The sequence below is a fragment of the Uranotaenia lowii genome, chromosome 2 (genome assembly GCF_029784155.1).
Source record: "Uranotaenia lowii strain MFRU-FL chromosome 2, ASM2978415v1, whole genome shotgun sequence".
NCBI classification, from domain to species: domain Eukaryota; kingdom Metazoa; phylum Arthropoda; class Insecta; order Diptera; family Culicidae; genus Uranotaenia; species Uranotaenia lowii.
In genome coordinates, this window is record NC_073692.1 from 362344072 (window position 1) to 362368966 (window position 24895).

The 24895-nt window shown below is 38.2% G+C and overlaps 3 protein-coding genes across 4 annotated transcripts in view; 1 reads left to right on the plus strand and 2 right to left on the minus strand.

Moving 5' to 3' along the window:
• Window positions 1-8190, plus strand: part of LOC129745403 (protein germ cell-less) — a 44240-nt gene extending 36050 nt beyond the window's left edge. For both annotated transcript variants that reach the window (XM_055738467.1, XM_055738468.1), the window contains one exon: window positions 5225-8190. In XM_055738467.1, the coding sequence (XP_055594442.1) occupies window positions 5225-6265 (1041 nt within the window). In that variant the 3' untranslated portion in view covers window positions 6266-8190. The remainder of the gene's footprint in view (window positions 1-5224) is intronic.
• Window positions 8191-8229: 39 nt separating this feature from the next.
• Window positions 8230-15297, minus strand: LOC129745404 (neuferricin homolog). Its single transcript, XM_055738469.1, has 2 exons — window positions 14839-15297; window positions 8230-8822 (listed from the first exon to the last, which is right to left on the minus strand). Exons 1-2 carry the CDS (start codon window positions 15131-15133, stop codon window positions 8314-8316), a joined length of 804 nt encoding a protein of 267 aa, XP_055594444.1. The 5' UTR covers window positions 15134-15297; the 3' UTR covers window positions 8230-8313.
• Window positions 15212-24895, minus strand: part of LOC129743121 (protein unzipped-like) — an 89379-nt gene continuing 79695 nt past the window's right edge. The window contains exon 8 of the mRNA XM_055735082.1: window positions 15212-15400. Coding sequence (XP_055591057.1) covers window positions 15212-15400 — 189 coding nt within the window. The remainder of the gene's footprint in view (window positions 15401-24895) is intronic.

Here is a 24895-nt window from a genome sequence, read left to right on the forward strand (position 1 = left end):
ATTTGAGTTTGATAGCAAACTGAGGACAAAATGTGGTACCATAGCAAACTCATAGCATCATCGTATGATGCTGATAGCAAAACTAGGCATCATCAAGATCCCATTAGTTTGTTCAACAGCAAAGTGAGACAGTATGGAGGTGTCTAGAGCTATATGGCCACAATTTTAGGCGCAGGCTTTTCGCCGATAGCAAAATCAGGCATCATTAGGATGTCTTTACTTTTCATAAGTTGTGGGATGTGGTTTTCTGGTGTTCAACAGGCAATATTAAAAATCGACTCAAAGATTTGTTGAATTGTTCAAATATGAAGTTGATGTTAAAACAATAAAAACGTATGGTTGATTCAGTGTTGCATAAAGTCGATAGAACAGTTCGATTTTCACGTTTTTCCGCAAATCAAAACTGGGCTTAGGGGAGAGGCAGGCAAATGCGTATACTAAAGATTTGACCCTTTTTTCTCCAATATTTCAATAGGTATATGTTTAAAAGCTATATGCATATGAACAGACATCTTTTTCTAAATATTTTATTTTCAAGTTGACATCTTCAACAGTTTTTGTGAAAATATTCTAATAATAAAAGTAGTCAAAATAGTCGATTTCCGAAACCAGGCGGGCTAAATGCGCATATTTATGGTTTGGACAATATCCCTGTTACATTTGCAATATTTTCGTAGAGGTGAATCGAAAATGGTAGAAACTAGTGGTGTACCGAATATTCGGTTGGTCGAAAATTCTGCGCCAAACACCGCCCAAAACCCGTTAAGCCGAATATTCGGCTCACCGAATAGTGGTGGGCGAGCCAGGAGCAGAAGAAAGTCGTCGTGCCTTTGATGAGGCATTGGGCCTGAAAAAGAGCGTCGAACCGGAGCCACTGAGAGGTCGTCGGACCGGTGCTATGGAAGGTCACTGGGATGAGACAACGAAGCAGTCGTACCGAAAGCCAACGTCGTCAAGTCAGGAACGAGGTTGTGGTCGCCGAACCTGAGGTCACTGGTGGACCTACGAGCGGGATACCACGGAAAGTCGCCAAGTGAAAATCGTTGAGCTGAACCATTAGAAGCGTCAGGCCTCAGAAAAGGCGTCGAGGCGGAAGGGAAGTTTTGAACCGTAGGAAGAACGCCGAGACCAGAGACCAGATCCCGATGGAGGAAGTCGAACTGGTGCCATGGAAGATCATCGAGTTGCAACAGGGGCGAGAGCGTGTTCCGGTGCGTACTTTGTGTAACCGTTCAGTTACAAAGCATCTTTGGGTTGTTAACGGGTGCAAATTGTTTTAATTTATCTGTATGCTGTCACAGTTCTTAAGCCTACCTCGACAGCTCAGTTGGTTCGGGCGGTGCATGTTGAAAATTGATGTATACCCCCGAGGTTCAGTTCGAGTCTTGGCAGAAACATTTTAGCGCTGATGTGGTCTAGTGGATAGGCTGGCGCAAGTCTGGTAACCCAGGCGTACTGGGTTCGATTCCCGGTATCGGCAAGAAAAACTTTTGGGTTCGAATCCCATAAGTTGCCGACGAGATGCTTGGGTAGTAAGTAGAGGCCAGTCTCGAACCCACCCTTGTCCTTCCTCCAACTGGTATAAGGAGGGGTTGGTTTATTATCTTAAACTGCATTCTGTCCATATCCAGCCGGAATGGATATAATGAAGTGCATGATGGTCTAACCAACGTCTCATGATCGCTTACTATTCTACGCTGCCTACTCTAAACTTTAAAATTTTCTTCTCCAAAAACTATCTCTAATTTTCATTTCCAGCGTCAGCTCCCCGCCAAAAAAAAAAAAATTGATGTTTCGCCTCGGCCTTGCCTAGCATAGAAAGTAGTGGAGAAAAAGGTGGTAAAAACCCACATCCGGAAGGCAAGGGTCATTCGAGTTCAGGCGTGCGTGTGCTCAACATCATCGCAGCAAAATTTTCTTTAAAAGAAGTTGTCCAAAGTGGCTTTGATAGGGTGATTCCGCTATATTTACCCTACCAGTTGTTTCCTTGGAAGTACCCAAGAACTGCACACGCGTCAGCCTAACAGATTTGGGATTCTAAAGCCTTGTTATAAATTCAATAACTTGTAAAATTGATTGTTGTAATTATAGTGAAAGAATTTTGATTGTGTGGGATTTTTGTGTAATGTTTGTTCTCGTAGGTCCTCCGATTACCCAGTAGTAAGCCGACTCTGAGAGCCAGCTCGGGGAGTCTCTTGCTACTGATTTAGCTTGAGGGGATTTTTATTAGTTACAGTTGAAGAGGAGTAGCCCGATCTTCATGAGTAGCCGCCGGATGCAGTTAAAAGATTGCGAATGTGTATGTTGGGGAGGAGTGTTTAGATTTGTCTAATCGAAGCAATCGATGGAACCAAAAACAACGTAAAGGGTGTCCACGATGAGATTGCTATCTATTTAACCGTTGGGTAGAATTTAATCAAAATTTGGGTGGATTTAGATCATAGTGCATTGTTTACATCCCGCAAATTTGAAAGTCGAAAGAACAGCTCGTGCGTGATAGAATCTTGCGCATTTATCACGAGAACAAGGATCTCTCGCATCGTTCCATCGCTAAAACGTTGGGAATCGCGAATTCCACGGTGTCGCGAGTGATTAAGCGGTTCGAGGAACGATTGGCCACCGATCAATAGCCCAGAAGTGAAGGAAAAAGTATTCTGTACAACACCTAAAATCACAACCGCGTAGTTGGGGAGTTAGGGATAAGGCTTAGAAGCTGCACCGAAGCCGAAGTTTTGTCCAGAAGGCCAAAACTAAGGCTGGGCTTCGAACGTTCTAGGTACAAAAGGCCCATAATCGCGACGAGAAGCAGAACGAGTCCGCCAAAACCCGTGCCAGGAAGTTGTACCTCAACATGCTGACGAAAGTTAAATGCTGCATCATGGACGACGAAACATATGTGAAGGCCGACTTAAAACAGATTGCCGGCAACCTGTTTTTCACGGCCATAGATAAGTTCAGCGTTCCGAAGCATGTCCAAATTTGCGAATAAATTCCTAGTTTGGCAAGCCATCTGCACGTGCGGGAAGCGGAGTGCACCTTTCGTGACCCAGGTCACGATGAACGGACATTTGTTCATGAAAAAGTGCCTCCAGAAGCGGCTGCTTCCTCTCCTGAAGGCCCAATCTTCTAGCCGGATTTGGCCTCATGCCACTACTCCAAGGACGTGCTGCAGTGGTACGCGGACAATAAGGCCAATTCCGTGCCGAAAATGTTCAACACTCCAGAGCTCCGCCCCATCGGGAAGTACTGGGCGATTATGAAGCAGCACCTTCTTAAACGACCTAAGATAGTGAAGACAGTCGAGGAACTGAAGAAAGTGTGGGTTTACACAGTTGATTCACAGGTTATGCAGAATCTTATGGGCCAAGGCCATAAGGCCAAGGTGCGGGCATTTGCATATGTACTGTAAACAAAATAAGAGTAGAATGGTATAATGAAGTTTAATAGTTAATTTCAATGCCTGAAAATTTGATGGCAATCAGTTGAAAACTCGAATTTGACGAATCAATTTTGTGAGTGGCAATTTCATCGTGGACACCCTTTAGATATAATTAATAGACAATTAGTAAAGTAACCATGGACATGGTTTTTGTTTAAAAGATAGTTCGTTGAAGTGCAGTAAAGTAGTCCAAGTTCTACCCTCAAGTGGTTCAGATCTCTTCTTTCCACTGCCTAAAATCACATCAACAAAAATGATCATGTTAAATTGTGGAGAAAAAAATCAACCATTTATCGTCATATCTATAAATAGCATTTCAATTGGCCTTTTGTTTCAAAATGATTGCCCGATAAGTTAAAACTACTCAAATTTGGCAGAAATACTCAGAAATGTCCGGCATAGATTTGCAAGAAAACGAGTCTGATTGTCAACCATGTCAGGCTGATTCATTCAGGTAACTAGATTTTCTTTCGAACGTGAAATATGATTGATTCAGCGCTCAGAATTTGGTAAATATAACCAAAAAATGTTTTTGTTAAAAATCTATCAAAGTTATCATTGCAAAATTACCTTAATCGAAACGATCTCATCTCATGGACGTTAAAATGGATATTTAGCTCTGAATGTTTGTTTAATTTTTAATAATTTATTTTTCACTTTTCTGGATAAAATCTGAATCTTAAAACTCAGCAATTTCCCAAACCCGGAAATTAAATCAGTACTTCACTAGGTTATTCTATCCAAAACTTTAAATCCTTTCAAAATTAGCTTGTCAAGGTTAAAGAAATTCTTTGTCGCCTAATTGCGATAGATTTTTTTTTTTAATTTAAACAAAATATTTATAAATCGCAATCAATATATAGGTACATATTACCTATATTCTAAAAAGATTTGATTGAAGCAACATCAAAAGCAAATTTCATTTAACTTCTAAATGCCCATTTTTTACAGTTCCCGTGAAAGTGAACGTTAAAATTCTTGTTTCGTTAATAACTCAACAATGCGACGAAACTATGTGGTGGAATCGATGGGGAATGATTGAATGATGAAATTCCAGCCTGATTCGTTCTCTAAAACGTTCTAGAATGTTTTATATTCCGTTTTCCCCGTTATGTTGAACACCGGGACAATCGAAATAAAAACAGTGCTGAAAAGTTTTAGAGAATCATCGATTAACATGCTAGTAGTGTCCCTTTTTTAAGATATTGACAAAATTAACGATATTGTTTGCGTTCACGAGAACTGTTGTTAATGGACCCTCAAAACGTATGAATTAGATAGAGACTTTTTTCTGGAAGCTCTTGGAAAATCGTTTGCAAGATTTCCTGATTCCTGATATTTCGGAAAATTGGACTCTCTATGAGGTCAATTCAGACATCAATTAACAAAATGTGTAATTATTATAAAATCAATCTCGATGACGAAGCCAAAAGCCATTGACTCATGCTTAAGGTTGCCCGGTTTTATCCGGGTTTGCCCGGCTATTTAGTACATACCGTGAGGTACAAACAAATATCGGGAACATGATAGATAAGAAATTAAGTAATTTTTCAAATTTTGTGTATCAGTTAGGCTTTGTGGAGGAAGGCCAGAATTTCTTCTTCAGGACAGTTGGATAGAATTATTCGAAGATGAGTTCCGATCTTTCATCTTATTATCTGAACAACGAACCTACATTTCCTAAACCACTAGCAGCTAATTATCACCTCTCTCCCTATCTCGGTGATCGCCAATATTGATCTATCTTATCAACCGACTCACGTGTTTTTCTTTGTGTGATTTCAGACCGCGGTCCGGTACTACGAGGCGGCTTGCGAATACGGGGTCAAAGTCGTGAAACAATCCACCTTCAGCTGGTTGCTGGTGAATCTGCTAAGCTTGTACCACAAAACCGGCAAATGGCTCCGGCTGATTAGCATCGAACTGATGGAAGCCCTGGTCGCCAGTCCGGATTTGTACGTAATGCAAACGGAGCTTTCGCTGTACACTTTGTTGCGGTTCTGGATGTACTTGAGGTTACATGGTAAAGAGATGGCGGGAGATGAGGACAGAGTTGTGGGCGATGAACAAGTGCAATTTTTTGTCAATCGAAGCGGTACCACCCCGTTTCTGGCAACGAGTAAAGGAAAACCATTCGAAAAGTGCTTCCGGGCGTTAAGATTGCACAATCTGTTGAACCATCACGTGGATATTCGGGTTCTAAAACAGGATAAAATCATTCCATTCGAGTGGTTGAACGAACCACTTTTCCGGCAATGGAACAGCATGTTACTAATAGATCAATCGCTAGATAAAGGTCCCAAGGATGTTGATGATAAGGTTTTTTTGGAAACGTGCGTTCGATGTGGAAGAAGTTTACCGGAAAATCAATATCTCAAATGGCGTTGGACGGGATTCAATTTCGGTTTGGATCTGATCCTCATATCGGACACCAAAACGCTGAGGATAAAACGGCATCACCGAACGGAAAACGAAAGGCTGCTAAGCTTACAGGTCAAAAGGCAGTTTCTAATACGAGTATCTTTGACATCGTTGAACGATCTTCGACAGATAAAGCACCAACAAACCACTCCCATTCAGGCAATTTCGTTAGACAAGAATGAAGAAGCCATGCTAGCCGTTTTCGATAAAGAACTAACCTACCCGATTCTGATATCGGTCAACATGCTGGTGGTGTCCCCACCGCAAACGGGTGCCACGAACCCAGCCACAGCATCCACAAATCCGTCCTCCACTGCAGCTGGTCCATCAACGAGCAATAGGCAGCAACAGCGAGACGCCCCAACCGATGAGGAATCCTTAGATGCAACGGTATTTGGATCCTGATTGCAACCGATAAGGAGTGCTCACCTTCCGTGGATAAACCACTCGAGTAGCCAACATCAACGGCCCGGTAGCTGTTAAAAATCTCACTCGTTGATTTGATGTTAGTTATCTCACCAACCGCCTGTTATGTCACGCGAAATATTGGGCACAGGACAAATCAGCCGATAGATGCCTTTATCGTACGTTGACCGCGGAATACATCGGTCTGCATCTGTAGCACAATCACACACATAAAACGGCGCAGAAAGTTAGCATTTTTTTTATTGTTCGCTCAACTGTCGTTGTCACGCAATTGAAACCGAATCGCTGATTATCAGGTGCCATTAGATTATTCCAATTTGCAATCATTTTGTGGAAGGATTATTTCCCTTCTGATTAGGAGATACTTTATTATTTGAATTTTTGGACAGTTTTTCCCACAATTCAATCAGATTGAAGTGGTTGGTTTTTAGATAGGGGTTTACAATAAGTATAATTGTATCTTTAGTAATTCATGAAGTCAGTTTTTTTTTTGTGGAATTTATTTTACATGAAATTTATTTGCGAGCTTGGGCATATTTGGCACTACGAGTTTTTTTAAGGTATGTGTAACGTTATTTGAATTTATCGGTAGTTCGTTGTTCCACCAGAGCAATGGGTTATGGTAATACAAATTTCAATAGTTTGATCTATCAGGTTTTCAACTTGATGGAATATTGATTTTGAGTAATAAAACATTCTATATGCAATAATTTGGCATTGTCAGTTAGAATAAAAATTTAAGAATATACTTTTTTAATTAGAAAATTCTAAAAAAATTCTTTTAAACATTTCTTTATTAGGAAAATTGACCCGAGTGTTAAAATCAAGGATAATTCGATGGTTCCTACTCTTTCAACTAAATAAAATTATTGATTTAATGATGATTTAACAAACTCAACCACTTCTTTGACCATTTGAAAATATTTACGTAGCATTAACGATAGAAGAAAACAACCATTGAAGGTTAATAATAGTTGAATGAAATTGCTGAAATAAGTAGGTATCAATATAATGCAAGCTAAATGAAACATTATTTCTGTCGCAGGAATGTTATCGGTATACATTGGCCAATTTTATAAATCTGTCTGTACACTCTTGACGTCTTATTAAATAGTGTTTAATAATAAATTAAAATCAACTTTTTTTTAATCAAAATTTCCTCTTTAAAACAATTGACTTCTTTAGAAAAAACTTTTCTATAAAGTTTAGAAAATTCCAATTTATTTCAAAGTTTTTTGTGTCGAATGATGAATTTTCTTCAATAACTTTTTAAAACTGAGTTCGTTTTATTTAGGATACCAACTAATTTAGACTTATATTCGATAGTGCTTTGTCTTTGTAAAACATATCGTTTTGTTAGGTTTTATTCCAAGCCATGATTCGAATTTTTAGGGAGAAAATTATTTAAAGTAAGTCATAAGCAGCTCCAAGTGTTATAATTCCATGCCACCAACCAATTCAAATGTGCTTACCATTTAAAATCTAAGTCAATTTAAAGAGTAATAATATACCTTACGTTATAAGTTACGTCAAAAATCAAAATAAACTACTAGACTAACACGTTAAGTGCTTAGGTCGTGTAAGTGATATTTGTGAATGTTCTTAATAGCATAAGGATAATTTAACTAGCTAAAGGATAAGATTCTCATATTTACCAACTTAACTTATTGGCGATTAAGCTTAATCGCTTGACCATCTAGACCTAGGATCATTCATAAGAAAACAAGTTGTAACCACAATACTTAAAACCCACATTTTCGATACAACTTAGTTTACATTGGTTATTTTGTGTACGTTTACGAGCTAATAAGCATTAAGGGACAAAGCTGACTTGTGTCTATCCAGTGTTTAACTTTCCATCGTTCCAACGCTTACAAAAATAAAAAATAAGTCTATTCCTGAAACTAATTACAAAGCCAATTCTTTCTGAAAGAAAACCCACATTCGAAAAAATAAATACTATATTTCAAAACATTCATTGCACAATTTGTATAATCTTAACGAGAATCGACTCCACCAAAAATCCTTCACCTCGAACTCTTCTCCTCGTCTTTAACAAAACAACTTTCGCTATCAACCTCGCAACCGGCGAAAGGTTGCACTGCCTTATTTTCGTCCCCATCGGGAACACAAACGCAAACGGGACCGTCCGCTTTCGATTCCCGATATTGCCGAGGTTTCCCTACCCAACCCCGCTCGATACCGTCTCCGCTACGTGAACTGCACCAAAACCGGGAACCGGTCTCCTGCTTCCACTCAACATTGCACGAAGGATACTCCTGTTTGGTACCCTGGGCCTCCTCCTCAGCTGCCCTAGCTACCCTTTCCAGAATCAGCTTGTGATATTCGGTGGGTTCACCGTTGGCGTCGAAGTGCCTTCCCATCAGTTTACCACGGTATGGGTACGTTTCATCGTAGAATGATTTCCATTTGACGATGCTCTTCAGCTCAGAATCCGTGAGCGGGGAAACGTCGGCCATATCCGGGGTGTACTCCTCGAAGTCGCCGCTGATGAACGATCGGGATGCATCGTGACCTATAATGTGGACAAAGTTATTACTTATAACAATTACGCAAGTGTTTCAGTTACATTTTTATGATAACACTGAGCAATTCTTCCTAAAGATTGGTTTTGAATAGCTGTTTTTAACACTATTGACACTTTTGGCGAATTAATCTTAAAGGTCTAACTAATACTTTACCAGTTTTTGAGGATCAGAACGTTCTTGGCAAGCTTGCAGATACTTGGATAGTAGTACCTACAATTCTGTGCAACTCATGTTCTATCATTTTATCTTCCTTATAATTAAAGAGAAGGTTTGAAGAACCTCTTAGCTGAATGAAACTATGATTTCAAAGTAGTCGATGATTCCTTTAAATTCAGCCACAGCCCACAGTATTTGAAAGACCCAAATACTAGCTACTTGCTAGCATCCTCATAAGTCGATAACCCACTGAGGATGCTGAGGAAATACTAGTACCTATTTGGGTCTTTCAAATATTGTGGCTGAATTCAAAGGAATCATTGACTAATTTGAAATCATCTTATCTTCCTTGTTCGAAATCTAAGATAAGAACCATTTATAAAACTAAATAAAATATGAAAAAGGGATCTTCAACACGTGAGCTTGGATGTTAAGCTTCTTCACAATGATGTTCAAGACTCTATCGAACCCATTCAGAATAAGCTGGTCTCGATCGACTAACGACGGACAAAGTTGACAAATCACGAATCCTGGTGACAAGAGGTCAGACCTCGAGTCGTTAGAGGAGATGTCCGGCCTCGAGTCGCCCTAGAGGACAGGTTTGTGCGTTTAAGCCCGAGTTTCTATGAGGAGAGATTAGTCCCGAGTCGCAAGACAATATGTCGACCTCGAGTATGGGGAGGCGTATGCGTATTAACGTCGAGTCGTTAGAGGACAGCTCATGCCTTGAGTCTTGTATTATTTATTTATTTACATAGTATTCCGTCTCACGACATAACTTGACGAACATAATTCCTAAAATTCACTCGGTCCATGGCAACCGTTCTCCAATTTCTCGGGCACCCCACGTTCGCCAGATCTCGCTCCACTTGGTCTAGCCACCTCGCTCATTGCTCCCCGCTCGTCTTGTTCCTACCGGATTCGTAGCGAACACCTGTTTTGCAGAACAGTCGTCCGGCATTCTCGCAACATGTCCCGCCTAGCGTATCCGGCCAGCTTTCACCACCTTCTGGATACTGGGTTCGCCGTAGAGTCGCGCGAGCTCGTGGTTTCATCCTTCGCCTCCACACTTCGTTTTCCTGTACGCCGTCAAAGATGGTTGTTAACACTCGTCGCTCGAATGTCCCGAGTGTACGCAGGTCCTCCTCGAGCAATATCCATGTCACGTGCCCGTAGAGAACAACCGGTCTAATGAGCGTCATATACAGGTTACACTTCGTGCGAGGGCTAAGTCTTCTCGATCGCAGTTGCTTGGGGAGTCCATAGTAGGCACGACTTCCGCTGATAATTTGCCTCCGGATCTCACGGCTGGTGTCATTGTCTGCGGTCACCAGTGAGCCGAGATAGACAAAGTCTTCGACTATCTCCAGCTCGTCACCGTCGATCTCGACCTTGTTATTACTGGATTAATCATAAACCCAATCCTTCCTGCTTCGCGTTTCAGTTTGCGGTAGATCTCCTCCACCGCCGCAGATGATCTGCCGACTATATAAATGTCATCGGCAAAGCAGATAAGTTGACTGGACCTGTTGAAAATCGTGCCCCGCATTTCGCCCACCGCTCGTCGAATAACACCTTCTAGCGCCACGTTGATCATCATGCAGGATAGACCATCACCTTGTCGAAGCCCCCTGCGCGATTCGAATGAACTCGACAATTCACCCGAGATCCGCACACAGCACTGCGTTCCATCCATCGTCGCTTCGATCAGTCTGATCAGATTCCCGGAAAAGCCGTTCTCGTCCATGATTTTCCACAGCTCGTTACGGTCGATCGTGTCATATGTGGGTTTGAAGTCGATGAATTTATGATGCGTAGGGACTTGGTGTTCACGACATTTTTGGAGGATTTGTCGTAATGTGAATATCTGGTTCGTCGTAGACCGTCCCTCCATAAAGCCGGCCTGATGACTTCCCACGAATCTGTTTGCTTGTGGCGATAGGCGGCGGAGTAGGATTCGGGACAACACTTTGTAGGCGGCATTCAGGACAGTGATCGCTCGGTAGTTCTCACAGTCCAATTTGTCGCCCTTCTTGTAGATGGGGCATATTACCCCCTCCTTCCACTCCTCCGGTAGCTGTTCTATGTCCCAGATCCGGACTATCAACCGGTGTAGGCAATCGGCCAACTTGTCCGGGCCCATTTTGATGAGTTCAGCTGCGATGCCATTCTTCCCAGCCGATTTGTTTCTATTCAGCTGGCGAATGGCTTCCTTAACTTCACTCATCGTTGGGAGTGGCTCCTCTACGTCGTTGGCTACGCCGGCGATGTACCTTCCCCCACCGTCTTGATCTCCTGCATGTGCGCCGTTCAGGTGTTCATCGAAGTGCTGCTTCCACCTTTTGATCACCTCACGATTGCCCGTCAGGATGCCTCCGTCCTTATCCCGGCACATTTCGGCTTGCGGCACGAAGCCTTTGTGGGATGCGTTGAGTTTCTGATAAATCTTTCGTGTTTCTTGGGAACGATGCAGCTGCTCCAGCTCCTCGAGCTCCTCCTCCTCCAGGCGGCGCTTTTTCTCCTGGAAAATTCGGACTCGCTGCCTCTTCCGCTGTCGGTGATTTACCACATTTCGACGGGTGCCTCTTTGCACTACTGCCGCCCGCGCGGCATTCTCTTCGTCCATCACCCTCCTACACTCCTCGTCGAACCAGTCGTTCCGTCGAGATCGCTCCACATAACCGATGACGTTCTCCGCAGCACTGTTGATGGCTGTCTTGATGGTATCCCAACAGTCCTCGAGAGGGGCTTCATCAAGCTCGCCCTCTGCCGGCAGCGCTGCTTTGACCGATTGCGCGTAGTCTGCCGCGACCTCATGTTGCTGCAGTCGCGCGATATTTAACCGAGGCGGGCGCCGGTTGCGTGTGTTGTTCACTGCGGAGAGTTTTGGGCGCATCTTCACCATCACCAGATAGTGGTCTGACTCGATGTTGGCGCCTCGACAGTATCTGACGTCGATGATGTCCGAGAAGTGCCGGCTGTCAATCAAAACGTGGTCGATCTGTGATTGCGTTTGGTACGGTGATCTCCAGGTGTACTTGTGTGGGAGGCAGTGCTGGAAAAAGGTACTACGTACGGCCATTCGTTTGGAGGCGGCGAAATCAACAAGTCTGACTGAGGCCGTTTTCGTTGGTCAGCTGGTGTGCACTGAACCTTCCAATTGTCGGTTTGAATTCCTCCTCCTGGCCGACCTGAGCATTGAAATCCCCGATGACGATCTTGATATCATGTTTTGGGCAACGGTCGTATTCGTAAAATTCGTCTTTGTCGTCACCGGTACTTCCGAGGTGAGGGCTGTGCACGTTGATGATGCTGATGTTGAAGAACCGGTCCTTGATTCTCAACCGGCACATTCGTGAGTTGATCGGCCATCACCCGATCACGCGCTTTCGCATCTTTCCCATCACTATAAAAGCTGTTCCAAGCTCGTGTGTGTTGCCGCAGCTCTGGTAGATGGCACGACCATCTGGATACGTTCGTACCGTGGAGCCCTTCCAGCATACCTCCTGCAGCGCTACGATGTCGAATTTGCGGCTCTTCAATTCGTTGGAGAGCACGTGGGTACTACCCACAAAATTTAGAGATCGGCAGTTCCATGTTCCAAGTTTCCAATCGCTGGTCCCTTTTCGTCGCGTGGGTCTTTGCCGATTTCCATCCGAAATTTGTTGTTCGTTGTTCGTTGCTTATGTTTTTTGTAGTCACGGGCTCGCAAGGCCCGCAGCTAACCCCACTATTTCGCAGGAGGACCGTCGTGATGTTGCTGTTTTGGGTCCCGAACACCACCAGGACGTTGTTGCACGCCGCCCCTGACATGGAGAACAGACGCGTACGAAGCCCCTTGACTCAGTCTGCATGCGACCAAAGCATCCACCGGGGTTGGGTACCCGATCTCCGCTAAGGTTGCTCGCACCCCAGCTAGCACCACGGGTAGGTAGAGAATCGGAGTTGCAGACAAGAGGTCATATGAACACTACCCGAAGGTTGGGTGTATGGGTCTCGAGTTGCACATTGTCTACCGTTCGCTAGCCACATTCCGAAATGATCAGTTTTAAATATGGAAAATGTATCTAGTCCAGGTTTTAAATTAAGCTTGCCAGATTGCCCGGTTTTATCCGGGTTTGCCCGGATATTTGATGCAAAATTTTGAGAAAGTCCGGTCCGGCCCGGTTGCCCGGATATCGTGAAAAAAGTCCGGATATTGCCCGGATTTTTTCACAATTTTCACAAAGAAACCAAAAAAAAAAATCAAAGTTTTTGAGTACGTTTCAGCAAAGTCGATTATCGGTATGGAAATTTTCAACGGTTGTTTCAAATAATTTCGCTGATTTACTTTTATAAACCTTTAAATATTTAAGTGTTCCAAAAAGTTGTTGGAAGTCTGCAATTACATTAATAAAATATTAATCTCGATTTTTTGCATTTTTTCTTTGCTTTTATATATAATAACACTTAAATTTTGCCCGGTTTTTGCCCGGTTTTTGGATTTGAAAAATTGAAATCCATGCCCGGATTTTGCCAGGTTTTTTTGAAAAAATGCCCGGAATTGCTAGGCCCGGATGGTAGTGAAAAAAATTCTGGCAACCTTAAAATTTTAAATGCAAAACCAAAATTCGAATCAGGTTTGTTTTTCCAATGATGATTCCAACTGAATTTCAAAATCAGAAAAACTGAATAAAGAATCCGAAACCTAATCTTTGACATCATATTTCAATGTGTATAAGCAAATTTGGAACCACAAAGTCCAGAATTATTCTAACCGAAGTTTACCAGATGTTTTTCTGCCAACATCCGGGCCGTGCGATTTCGGCATATTTTCTCCAATATCCGCCAATTTCAAAATTATTGATTAAAAATATTGAAGAACAGCACTTGAAAATCCGTTCTTTATATCAAAACACATCAGTCAATTTTAAATTACAGAAATTAGCTCAAAATATTTTGACGGAAAATATTCACAGCATACAGTATATTTTCTGAGGATTGGTGGTTAAAGCATTTGTCATAGGCCAAGCCATCATATCATGTCCTTGAAAAACATCATTTTTAGGTTTGGGAAAAGGGAAACAAAATGAAAATAAGGCTATACAGAATTAGAGTATAGAAATTTAACGAAGTCTCGGCAAAAAAAAATTTCTCATAGTGCGTGGAGAGATTGGTCATTAAAATCAGCAAGCTTGACTTAAATTTTATTTTTGAATCTTAAATCTAAAGCCTGTTGTATCTGAATTTTAAATCTGAATATCTGTTTTCTGAAACCTAAATAAAGAATACCGAATTTCGGTATTTCCCGGCTTAGATTTCTTCGTAATGTGTAATATTATTCTAGAATGTGAATCTGTATCTGAAATCTAAAAGGTGCAGTCTAAATTTGAATCTAAAATCTAAAAATTAGAATCGTAATGCAAAATCCTAAATTTGAATCAGCAACCGCTGATCAAAACATAAAATTTACACCTAAATCCGAATGAGTAAATCTAAATCGTTTTCTGAATTCTCAATCTGAAAAAATCTGATTCGATTCTAATTTATCATATTTTTATTTAGAAAAACAAGTCTAGGAAGATTCAGGTCTTAAGCAATAGTCATTCGACAGTGTCTATCTCAACCGAGAGACGGTAAAACCGGTCTTCTACTTATGCTATCATATGGGTTTTACCAACCAATTCAAGTCACTGCAAAATTTATCTCGCATATTTCACACGACAGAAGAGACAGACCCTCTTCGCTCCATGGAAAACCTCATGTTGGTCGATAAAAGTTTTAATGATTTATGCTGGCCATAATTCAAAGGAAGCGACCAAGCATGATCGAATTAACTATCACACTACTAAAACGACTCAGACTTACCCACAAACATGCTATAGGCTTCACCGGGTCCGTAATGTTTGGCTCCGCTTGCCACATCGTAGACGTGCCCTAGGATGACCAAATAGAGGCCCTTGCTGCCCTCGGTTCCATCATAGGCGGCCAACTCGGTGTCCGTGAAAAGTCCTTGGCCGGATGGCGATTCATCTGAGTCGGATTTTTCGCTTCCGGACGCTTCCTGCGCTGGTGGATCCCTGGACAAAATCACGAAAAGTGAGGCGGCCAGCCCGATCACGATGATGTGCCGATAATAGGGGGCCAAGTAGGATGTAACCATCTTGTTCTCAACGTGGTGTTATCATCGAGCAACGGCGTTTTGGAATTTTTGTTTTACTGAATTTGGAACGCTAGCTACCTAAACCGAGAACTGTTGCATGAATAAGGTGCTACCGCGATAGTTGAGGAAAGAAACCTGTTCCTCGGACGGACTGATCTGTGTGACTGCATTGATGTTTTTCTGCTTCGGTTGCTCAATGGCTGAAGTGCTGGATGGGGCAGTAAAATGTGTTGGGGCCAGCCGAATACAACTAACGGGGGGTATTCCCTGATAGTCGCATACTTGTCCTAAATAAATTACGAGTTAAAAAAAGAATGAAAATAACTAATTGTATTTGTTCAAAGATTTTTTTTTTAAAATAAGATTCAATAACAATTCGATAAAAGAACATAGGACAAATGTGCGAAAATTGCAAAAGGGAATAAGTGTGCGTATAGTTTCAAGCGTGGAGCTTTTTAGTTTTAGTTCGGATTGCCATTGGATACCGAGGGGCCACAACTTTAAGCGACTTATACCAGCGATACGATAAGCTGTATGTAGGAGAGAATAAGGTTGTCAACAGAGAAAAAAGCACGTTGAGTCTCGGGGAGTCTAGTTAGGGTGGTATTCATTGCTAAAGCTTAGCAAAAATAATTATTTTTTCAATTTATCTAAAAAAAATGTAGGTTACCATTTTTATCATGAACAAATTTGGATTATTTCTCTATTTTAATATTTAAATTTTATGCATCTTAAACGTCATTTCCAAGTCAGCTTATTGTAAAGCTTTCCGAGAAATATGGACCTTATTAATAAAAAGGATTTCTTAACAAAAAATCATAGACAAACACGGCAGTTTGACGGAAAAAGTCGTTCAGAATAAGAAAATAAAGGCCTTTTCCCTCCTACTTCAAAAGAGGTGCATGGGGTGAAAGAAAGACCCAAATGGGCCCAAAATGCCAAGCAAAATGTTCTTCTCCAAACTCCAAATTCCAAATAAAATTTTGATGAACGACTAAAATGATTCAAGAGTAAAAAATATCTACTCAGAACCTCATCTACCTCAGAATCTTATCCCAGGTCAATATTTTTACTACAGTTTTCCAAAAAAAATGCTAACTTGTATATAGAAGTTTAGTCCCGAATATCGAATTTCAATAAGATTAGACTAAACATGCTCGCCAAATCAATCAGATTTTGACCGATTTTTGAACTTAATATTTCACAAAAATTTGAATTAAGACGCCTCAATTTTTTGAGTGAATTTTATCAAAATTAATGTGAAAGATTTTTAAAAAGCTTTCAATATGATTAAAAATTGACTGATATATTTCGATAAACAAAAGTCAAGTGTTTTACTTCATGATTTTTATTTGAAAATTTTAATATTGGCGAATAACTAAGAAAATATACCGGATTTGCACGGCCTGGCTACTTGAGAAAAAATATCTGGAAAGCTTAGGCTAGAATAATTCCAGATTTTGTGGTTCCGAATTTGCTTATAATCTTAAAAGTTTTATGTCTGGGATTCTGTATCCAGTTAATTATTATTGAACTTCAGTTCGAATCATTGAATAATTGAATAATTGAAATAATTGAATTTTTTAAAAACGAACACACACATATAGGATCTCAGTGAAACTTCTTGTTTCTTTGAAGAGATCTAATTTACTTAACTCTAAGGCGTATATCTTTCAAGGATATTTTGGCTAGCATCTTACAAATGCTAAACCACCAGACCACAGAAAGAGTACTATGTGTGCCGTGATCGGGATTCGATCTCATGGACTCTGGCTTAGAAGACTGGAACGCTATCCTCTAGGCCACGTCCGGCGGCAAATTGAATAATTGAAAAAAATTCTGATTCAAATCTTGGTTTTGCATTAAAAACTTTTATGTTCGAAACTCATCCTTTCGGAATATGAAAAGAAAATGCAGAATTCGATCTACACAGCAAAAATTATTTCCTGTAAAATTACGCAAATGTCCTGTAACAAAAAGGAGCAGGACATTTTCCGTAATTTTAGAGGCCGAAAACATGATTACGTGGCATTTAATTTTTAGTGTACAACTTTTTTATAGGACATTTGCTGTAATAATAAATGAATCTTCGTTAACTTTCAAGGAAAACAATTTAAAATTTTAGGTTTTGTTAATTACAGGTGATTTATTTTAAAGGTTGCAGTTTTCAGTGACACGTAATAGTCAAAAAAAATTTCTGTATAAAGAAAGTTTTATGGTGGTCCAGAATTGAAAAATCTATAACAGTTTCATGATTCGCAACTTTCCTTCATATTCACAAGTTGAATTTCGAATAAATAACTGAACAATTCAGAATTCAAATATGAAATTTCTGGTTGAGAAATCTGACCAAATTACGATTTTTGGCTCATAATGAGTAAGAATTCTTATCTGCAACTTAGATTAAAAAATCGTTTTTAAATTCAGAATTCAGATTTCGAACTCATTTTCAAAAGCAGAACTCTGCTTCGGAATCACAATTAAAAATTCAGATTCAGCTCGAAGTTAAGTTTACAATCAAGATTAAAATATCAATGTGAGAGTTTGATTGAGGATTCAAATTACAGGCGATCGCAGTTTCATAAATTTGATTTTGGATTCATAACTAAATTTTTTTATTCAATCAGTGGAACAGAAACCAGAAGAAATCATACATATAAAATAAAACTTTGATTTTAGAGAAAACTTTATTTTTTTTTAAATTCAACTGAAAGCATATTTTTTTATTTAACTTTATTTATATTACACATTTTTCTTAAACAAAGTTTCAAACTTAAATCTCAAATATGAATCGAGTTTACAAGAATAGAAAATAAATCTTATTTGAACCGCAACCCTTATCTCTTACTTTTATTCCTAAATATTTGGAATTTTTTTTACCAATGCCTCAAATGGTCATGCATGTGGTAAAAGAACTAGCTTACTAGTTTCTTATTTAAGAAATTTGAAAAAAAATTCTTTAAAAAAAATGTTAAAAAAACTTCATGAAAGAAAAATTGGCAAGTTCTAGGTCTTATTTTCGACCGTTTGAAATTAAAATAAATCCTTACTATCATTGTAAAATGACTCAAACCTGAATAATTATATCCTTCATTATTTTTTTTACCAATAGTTATGTATGCATTGTTCAAGAAAAATATTAAATAAAATAAAATAATATAAAATTAAATTAAAAAAGGCGGAGGTTTTTGAATTTTTGGAATCGATGGTGAAAGGTTGAAAGATGATATTCCAGACTCCTTTTTTAAACCCTGCTAGATCTGTTTTTTTATTCTGATTTCCCAATCATGATGAAATTTCCGCGGTGAAAAACGACGAAATCTAAATAAACTCCGCTCTAGAAGATTTAAAAGATCGGATCCGCATATAATATCTTCTTTTAACTAATTCCCATAGATTCCAACAGGTTACGAACGCCAATAGTGACTCAAATCAGTTCACATCATTAATCACTCAATTCTTAGGGTTCGAATAAAAGCACATTGTGAATAAACGTTTTTTGTGATTCGATAAGAATACATATATTTGACAATTAATTCGTTCTTTATTGAATAATATTGATTCAAGTATTCTTTTTCAGTTAAATAAAAAAGCTTCACTCAACGCCGAATAAGGTACTTGTTTTATTTATCAATCACTTTCTCTCACGCTTCTACCTAAAGCAAAATTAAAAAAAAGAGCAACGACAGTACGTTAACCATTGTAGTAATTGGCCGGGTTTCGACTAGACCATAGGTCGGCAACCTGCGGCTCTTTTGATCTAAAGCTGCGGCTCTTCAGTTCACTGCGCTTATATTATGTATATTTTTGAATATAATACTTATAACATCGTGCTAAAGCGATAATTGAGTCTTGTAACCTACAAACGGATTTTCATAGGTCCAGAAGAAAATTTTAAAATTGCATCCTCTGTAGGAACAAGTGGAAAGTAGAGATCAAGATATAATTTATCATTTACCGCAAATGCGAAGAATTACTATTGTTTTAATACAACATAAAACGTGTGTATATTTTTGAATCAAACGAACACAAACACAGGAAAATCGGTTTTCAAAAAAATAGTTCTTAGTTTTATTTTAAGCACCCGCAATCACTTCTTTGCTCTCTATGAAAATTAATCAGTTGAAATATACAAAATCTTGCTAGAATTAATCTACCATTTCGAAAAATATTTACAATTTTGACGCGTGAAACCATAAAAATATTGGAAAAACCACCTCAATCTTATCATATTTATATGAATTGAACATGATAACTTTAGTGTATGTTAATATGGATACCCATGGCCGTAGGAACGGGGGGTGTTTTGGGGGTTAAACACCCCCCATGAGGGTCCAAAAATGTCAAGCAAAATATTCTTCTTTAAGCTCAACATAATAAATTCCTAATCAAATTTTGATGAACGACTAAAATGATTCAAGAATAACAATCCCGCCTCCGAACTGAAACGAAACCTCAAAATTTTATCCAAGGTCAATAATTCTACTAGTTTTCAAAAATTTTCTAACTTGTTCCTAAGCTTGCCAAATCGTCCAGATCTTTCCTCAATACTTACACTTTATTTACAAATTCAAACTTAAATTTAAGTTTCGAAAATTGTTGATTGAAATTGAAATTAATGAAAGGTTCATAATGGTGATCCGCTATCTTCATTCAGATTCACACATTGAACACACGAATTAGAATTTCGAAATAACTCACACTGAAAGCCAAAAATTCAGGATTCAATTAAGAGATTTTTGGTTGAAATTCTGATCCAAATTTCGCTTTAGGCTCATAAATAATAAGAATTATTATCTGGAACTTAGATTCAAAAATCGTTTTCAAATTCGGAATTCAGATTTCAAACTCAGGTTCAAAAGGCAGTACTCGGATTCGGAATTAAAATAAAAAAATCAGATTCAGCTCGAAAATATGTTTTCTAATAAAGATTAAAACATCAATGTGAGAATTTTTATTAAGGATTCATCTTACAAGCGAAAACGTTTCGTAATTTTGATTTTGGATTAAAAATTCAAAGTTTATATTGAATCAGAGTCAGTTTGGGACAAAACCCAAAAGAAGTCATCAATAGAAAATAAAATTTTGATTTCAGAGGATGATGATCATGAAATAAAGTTTCATGATATTTTTGTGTGGCCTTTATTTTCAACATAAAATTCAACTGAAAACATTTTTTACAGGTTTTTTGTTTAACATTATTTGTATTGCAGATTCTTCTTAAATAAAGTTTAAAACTAGAATCCTAAGTTTCAATCGAGTTTACAAGAGTCTAAAATAAATCTGATTTTACCGCAAAATTAATTCCTTACTTTTATCCGAAAATTGAATAAAATATTACCAATGCCTCACATGGTCATGCTAGTGGTTAAGAAGAATTAGCTTACTACTTTCTAATTTAAGTAAATATAAAAAGTTTTTCATCAAAATGAATTCTTCAAATCCCTAATTTATTTTTTAAAACGTCTTGAAAAAAAATTGCAACTTCTAGGACTTATTTTCAAAAGTTAGAATTTAAAATAAATACCTTACTATTAGTGTAAAATAACTCTAACCTGAATAATCAATTAGAACTAACATTTTTTTTTACTTTTCTTTATGTATGCAATGTTCAAGCAAAAATGTTATAGTAAACATATTGTATTAAAACCCCCCCCATGAGCCAGTTCTTCCTACGGCCCTGTGGATACCTCATTAGCATTCTCGATTGCCCGGTGATGCCTGGTCCGGTTCGGTTGACTCGGATTCGGTTCGGATATTGAGAAGATAGGCTTGATTTTTTTCCGAATTATTCACAATTTTTACGAAATTCTTTATTTTCAACTTGTTTTAGCGAAATAAATTCGCATAATTTTTTTTTGAATTGTGAGATAAGATTTGAACGCCGCTGATGTACAGATGTGCCTTGGTAAAAATTTCATGTGTTTATTTTCCAGCTTTTTTCTTGCCTTTTTTTTTGGAAATTATTAGGTTTTGGTTGGTTTTGCCCGGATAGGTATTACCCGTTTTCCAGTTTAAAATTTAGAAGTCCAATGCCCGGATTTGCCTTCCGGAATGCGTCCAAGAAAATTCTGGAAAGCCTACTCAGATACAATCTATCTATCTATATATATAAAAATGAATTTCTGTCTGTCTGTCTGTCTGTCTGTCTGTCTGCCTGTCTGTCTGTTCCCTATAGACTCGGAAACTACTGAATCGATTTGCGTGAAACTTGGTAGGTGGGGGTATTGGAGGCCGGGGAAGGTTCCTATTGTGGTTTGAGACCCCTCCCTCTCTCATGAAGGGAGGGAGGGGCCTCCCAAAATTAAGACAACTTTTGGCATAACTCGTGAACCAATCAAGCAAATGGTATGATATTTGGCATGAGGCGGTATGTGGGAACGGGGAATATTTCAATGAATATTCGGTACCCCTCCCTCCTCTCAGTGGGGTGATAGGAAGGGGGGAGGGGGGCTACCTTAGAATTTTTCATATAACTCGAACACTATTCAAGATATTGGAACCAAATTTGGCATGGGAAGGTATATTGATACGAAAAAAATGTCAATGACTATTTGAGACCCCTCCCTCTTTACAGTTGAAAGGAGGAGGGGCCTCTTTCATATTTTTTTACATAACTCAAAAACTAATTAAGCAAATGGAACCAAATTTGGCATGGGAAGGTATTTTGATACGAGAAATATTTCTATGATTATTTGAGACCCCTCTCTCTTTCCAGTAGGGAATTATAAAGGGGGAGGGGCCCTCTTTTTAATTTTTTACATAACTCAAAAACTAATCAAGCAAATGGAACTAAATTTGGCATGGGCGGGTATTTGGGAGCGTGACATATTCTAATGATTGTTTGAAACCCCTTCCTTCTTCCAGCGGGGAGAAAGGAAAGAGGGAGGGAAGTTTCATACAATTTTTATTGCATAGCACAAGAACTACAACAACAAATGGAACCAAATTTGGCATGGAATGATATTTGGGTACGAGAAATGCTTCTATGAATATTTCGTATTCCTCACTCCTTCGAAAAGGTGGATGTAAATGGGGAGAAGCGGTCTCCCTTACAATTTTCAGTATAACTGGAGAGCTGATCGAGCAAATTGAGCCCAATACAATTTTGTTAGCATTAGTTCTCAATTTATGCTAACGAAGCCAACAAATGGGAACAAATATGGCATGGAAAGGTACTTGGTTACGAGATATGTTTCTACGATTGTTATAGACCCTTACGCTTAACAGTGTAGAGAGGAGAAGAACGGAGGGGGTTCCATATAAATTTTGTTGTAAAGCTTAAGAACTTTTCAACCAATGGAACTATATTTGATACAAGAAGATTTTTGGGAATGAATAAAATGGGTATGATTAATAAAAATCACCCCCCCCCCTCCCTCATTCAGCAGGGGGGGGGGAGGGAAGGACAGGAGGGGGCTCTCTTATCAGTTTTTAGCATAAATCCAGAATATATCAAGCAAAAACAACCATATTTTAACAGTTGGATTGTTTGCGTGCGATTTATTTGAGACCCTCCTTTTTAAGGGCGAAGCTTAAAGCAACAGATTAAAATTATCAGATCTTTAACACAAATTTATAGATCAAGATTCAGAATATAAGTTTAAGTTATTTTTGGATTGCAATCCGATACTCCAGCTGCAGCTCTCATTTAAAAGCGGTTGCTTATGAATTATGTTACAATTTGATTTAAAATAATGCCAACAAAACAATAAAAATTTGAATAAGTTCTGAAAATATCATTCGATTTTGAAAGGTGTAGCAAAGCACACCGGGTCAGCTAGTAACAGATTAAAAAAGTGAATAGATACCTACATGAAATTCAAATACAAAATTCCAAAACTAAGAATTGAGAATTTTGAATTAAAGGTTGATAGCTTTTTGAACTCGAATAGGCATTGAGAACCAATGAAAATTTTAATTTTGAAAAACTATTTGAAACCTTAATTACAGACTATTGAAAAAAAAATATGTAAACCTATGAGTGTTTGAACACAATTAATATTTACCATAAGCACACAAATTTTGTACGAAGTTTTAGTAACAGACATTATTTTTTTTTATTTTCGATTAAAAGTTTATTTATTTTTATTTATTTTTGTTTCAAAACTTTAAAAGTATCCTTGAATTGATTTTGCCAGTTAAAATCTACTTTTTCTTTCTATGAGGGCTACAAAATCACATTATTACAGATTTGAACTGGTCAAGCAGAAGCAGCTTAAGCAAACATTGATGAATAATATACATTGTTTCGAATTTCATTTTTTATTCAATTGGACGCACAATACTGAAGAATCACATGTGACATAAAATGCGATTTTTTAATTTTCCAGATGCTTAAAAGTCTGAAGACACGTTTGCTTGATTTCATAAATTTTGAAAATTCTACCAATTGTCAGAAGCCTAATTTTTGAAGATAAAAATTTTTGATTACATAAATTTTATTTGCTTATTATCCAACTATCATCTGACAAAGGTGGGTGTCTGAATTGTTGTTGAATTTTACCTCATACGTCTGGATTTTGGAAAAAATAGCTAAATTTAGGGAATGTCTTAGAAAAGCTTGATAATTTGAGGAAATTTTTTTATCTTTTTATTTTGTTATTTTAAAAGCTTTTCTCTGCCGAAGAAATAATTATTCTGCTTCAATAAATGTGTTCAAATCTTTCACTTTAACATCTTGCTAATTATTCATTAAATTTTAATATGGATTTAAATCTTGCATGATTCGATATTTGGCAACCTTTCAAAATTGATAAACAATCAAACCATGTTAGAAGAGATGGCGATCCAAAAGAATATCCATGTACTTAGAAAAAGATGTAACCAGAAACAAATTTAAAAGAAAACTCCAAGATTAAAAAAAAACTCTAATGGGTTTTATGTTATTTTCGTTAATTTGTGTTCATTGATCATTTATATGTTTTGATTTTTTTCTATTCAAAACAAATACGATAAAACTTTAATGTGGCTCTTTCAAACTCAGAAATTTTGAAAATTTGATGTTTTTGGCTCTTCCGACTCAAAAGGTTGCCGACCACTGGACTAGACCGAACTGAGCGCCATGAGAAATTTAAAAAACAACAGAAATTGAATCGCATGTAGTTCATATTCTTGATCGGAAAAGCAAATATGTTAGCAAATGTTAACTGAATTGAACTCTTTCAATTATAAACTGTCGAGCTTGGTTCGTTAATATCAAAGGTTTCCTATATAGATAAAAATATTTGCAAATCAAGCTCGAGTGTCTCGAAAAAATGCTGAGGTCTGAGGTTTTTTGATAACACAATACACTTGTTATTTAAGAGGGGGGGGGGGGGGGGGGGTGGTAGGGTCTAACGGATAAAAAAAACACCATTTTCACGATTTTTTTCTAGAGCTATCGTTCGAACAAATGTTCAAATTTTTTGCATTATACAAAGCATTGTTAAAAGAACATTTAGTATTTTTTCGTAGAAAAATATAGAAAAATGAGCCGGTGACGGAGCACTTTCGAGGATGCTTTTTAGAAAACAGGATTTGCGGTGGACACTGTATCTCAGCACAGAATCATCTGAAGTCAAAAAATCAGAGCAAAATATTTTTAATAGATGTTTTTCTGGACCCCAACGTTTTTATTTAACTTAAAAAAAAAATTATGAAATTTTTGTGGCTGTTTGAAGTAAAAACTACGATTTTTCTTAATTCTCCCCAAAGTAAAAAAAATCAAAAAAGAAAAACGTTGGGGTCTGGTATTTTATATGTAGAAAATATGTTCCAAAT

Bases quoted from the DNA above. Each gene is read 5' to 3' on its own strand.
- LOC129745404 (XM_055738469.1), bottom strand. From the start codon at position 15,133: ATGGTTACATCCTACTTGGCCCCCTATTATCGGCACATCATCGTGATC. The intron at 8,823-14,838 runs GTAAGTCTGAGT...TCCACATTATAG, and splicing joins AGCCTATAGCATGTTTGTGG to GTCACGATGCATCCCGATCG.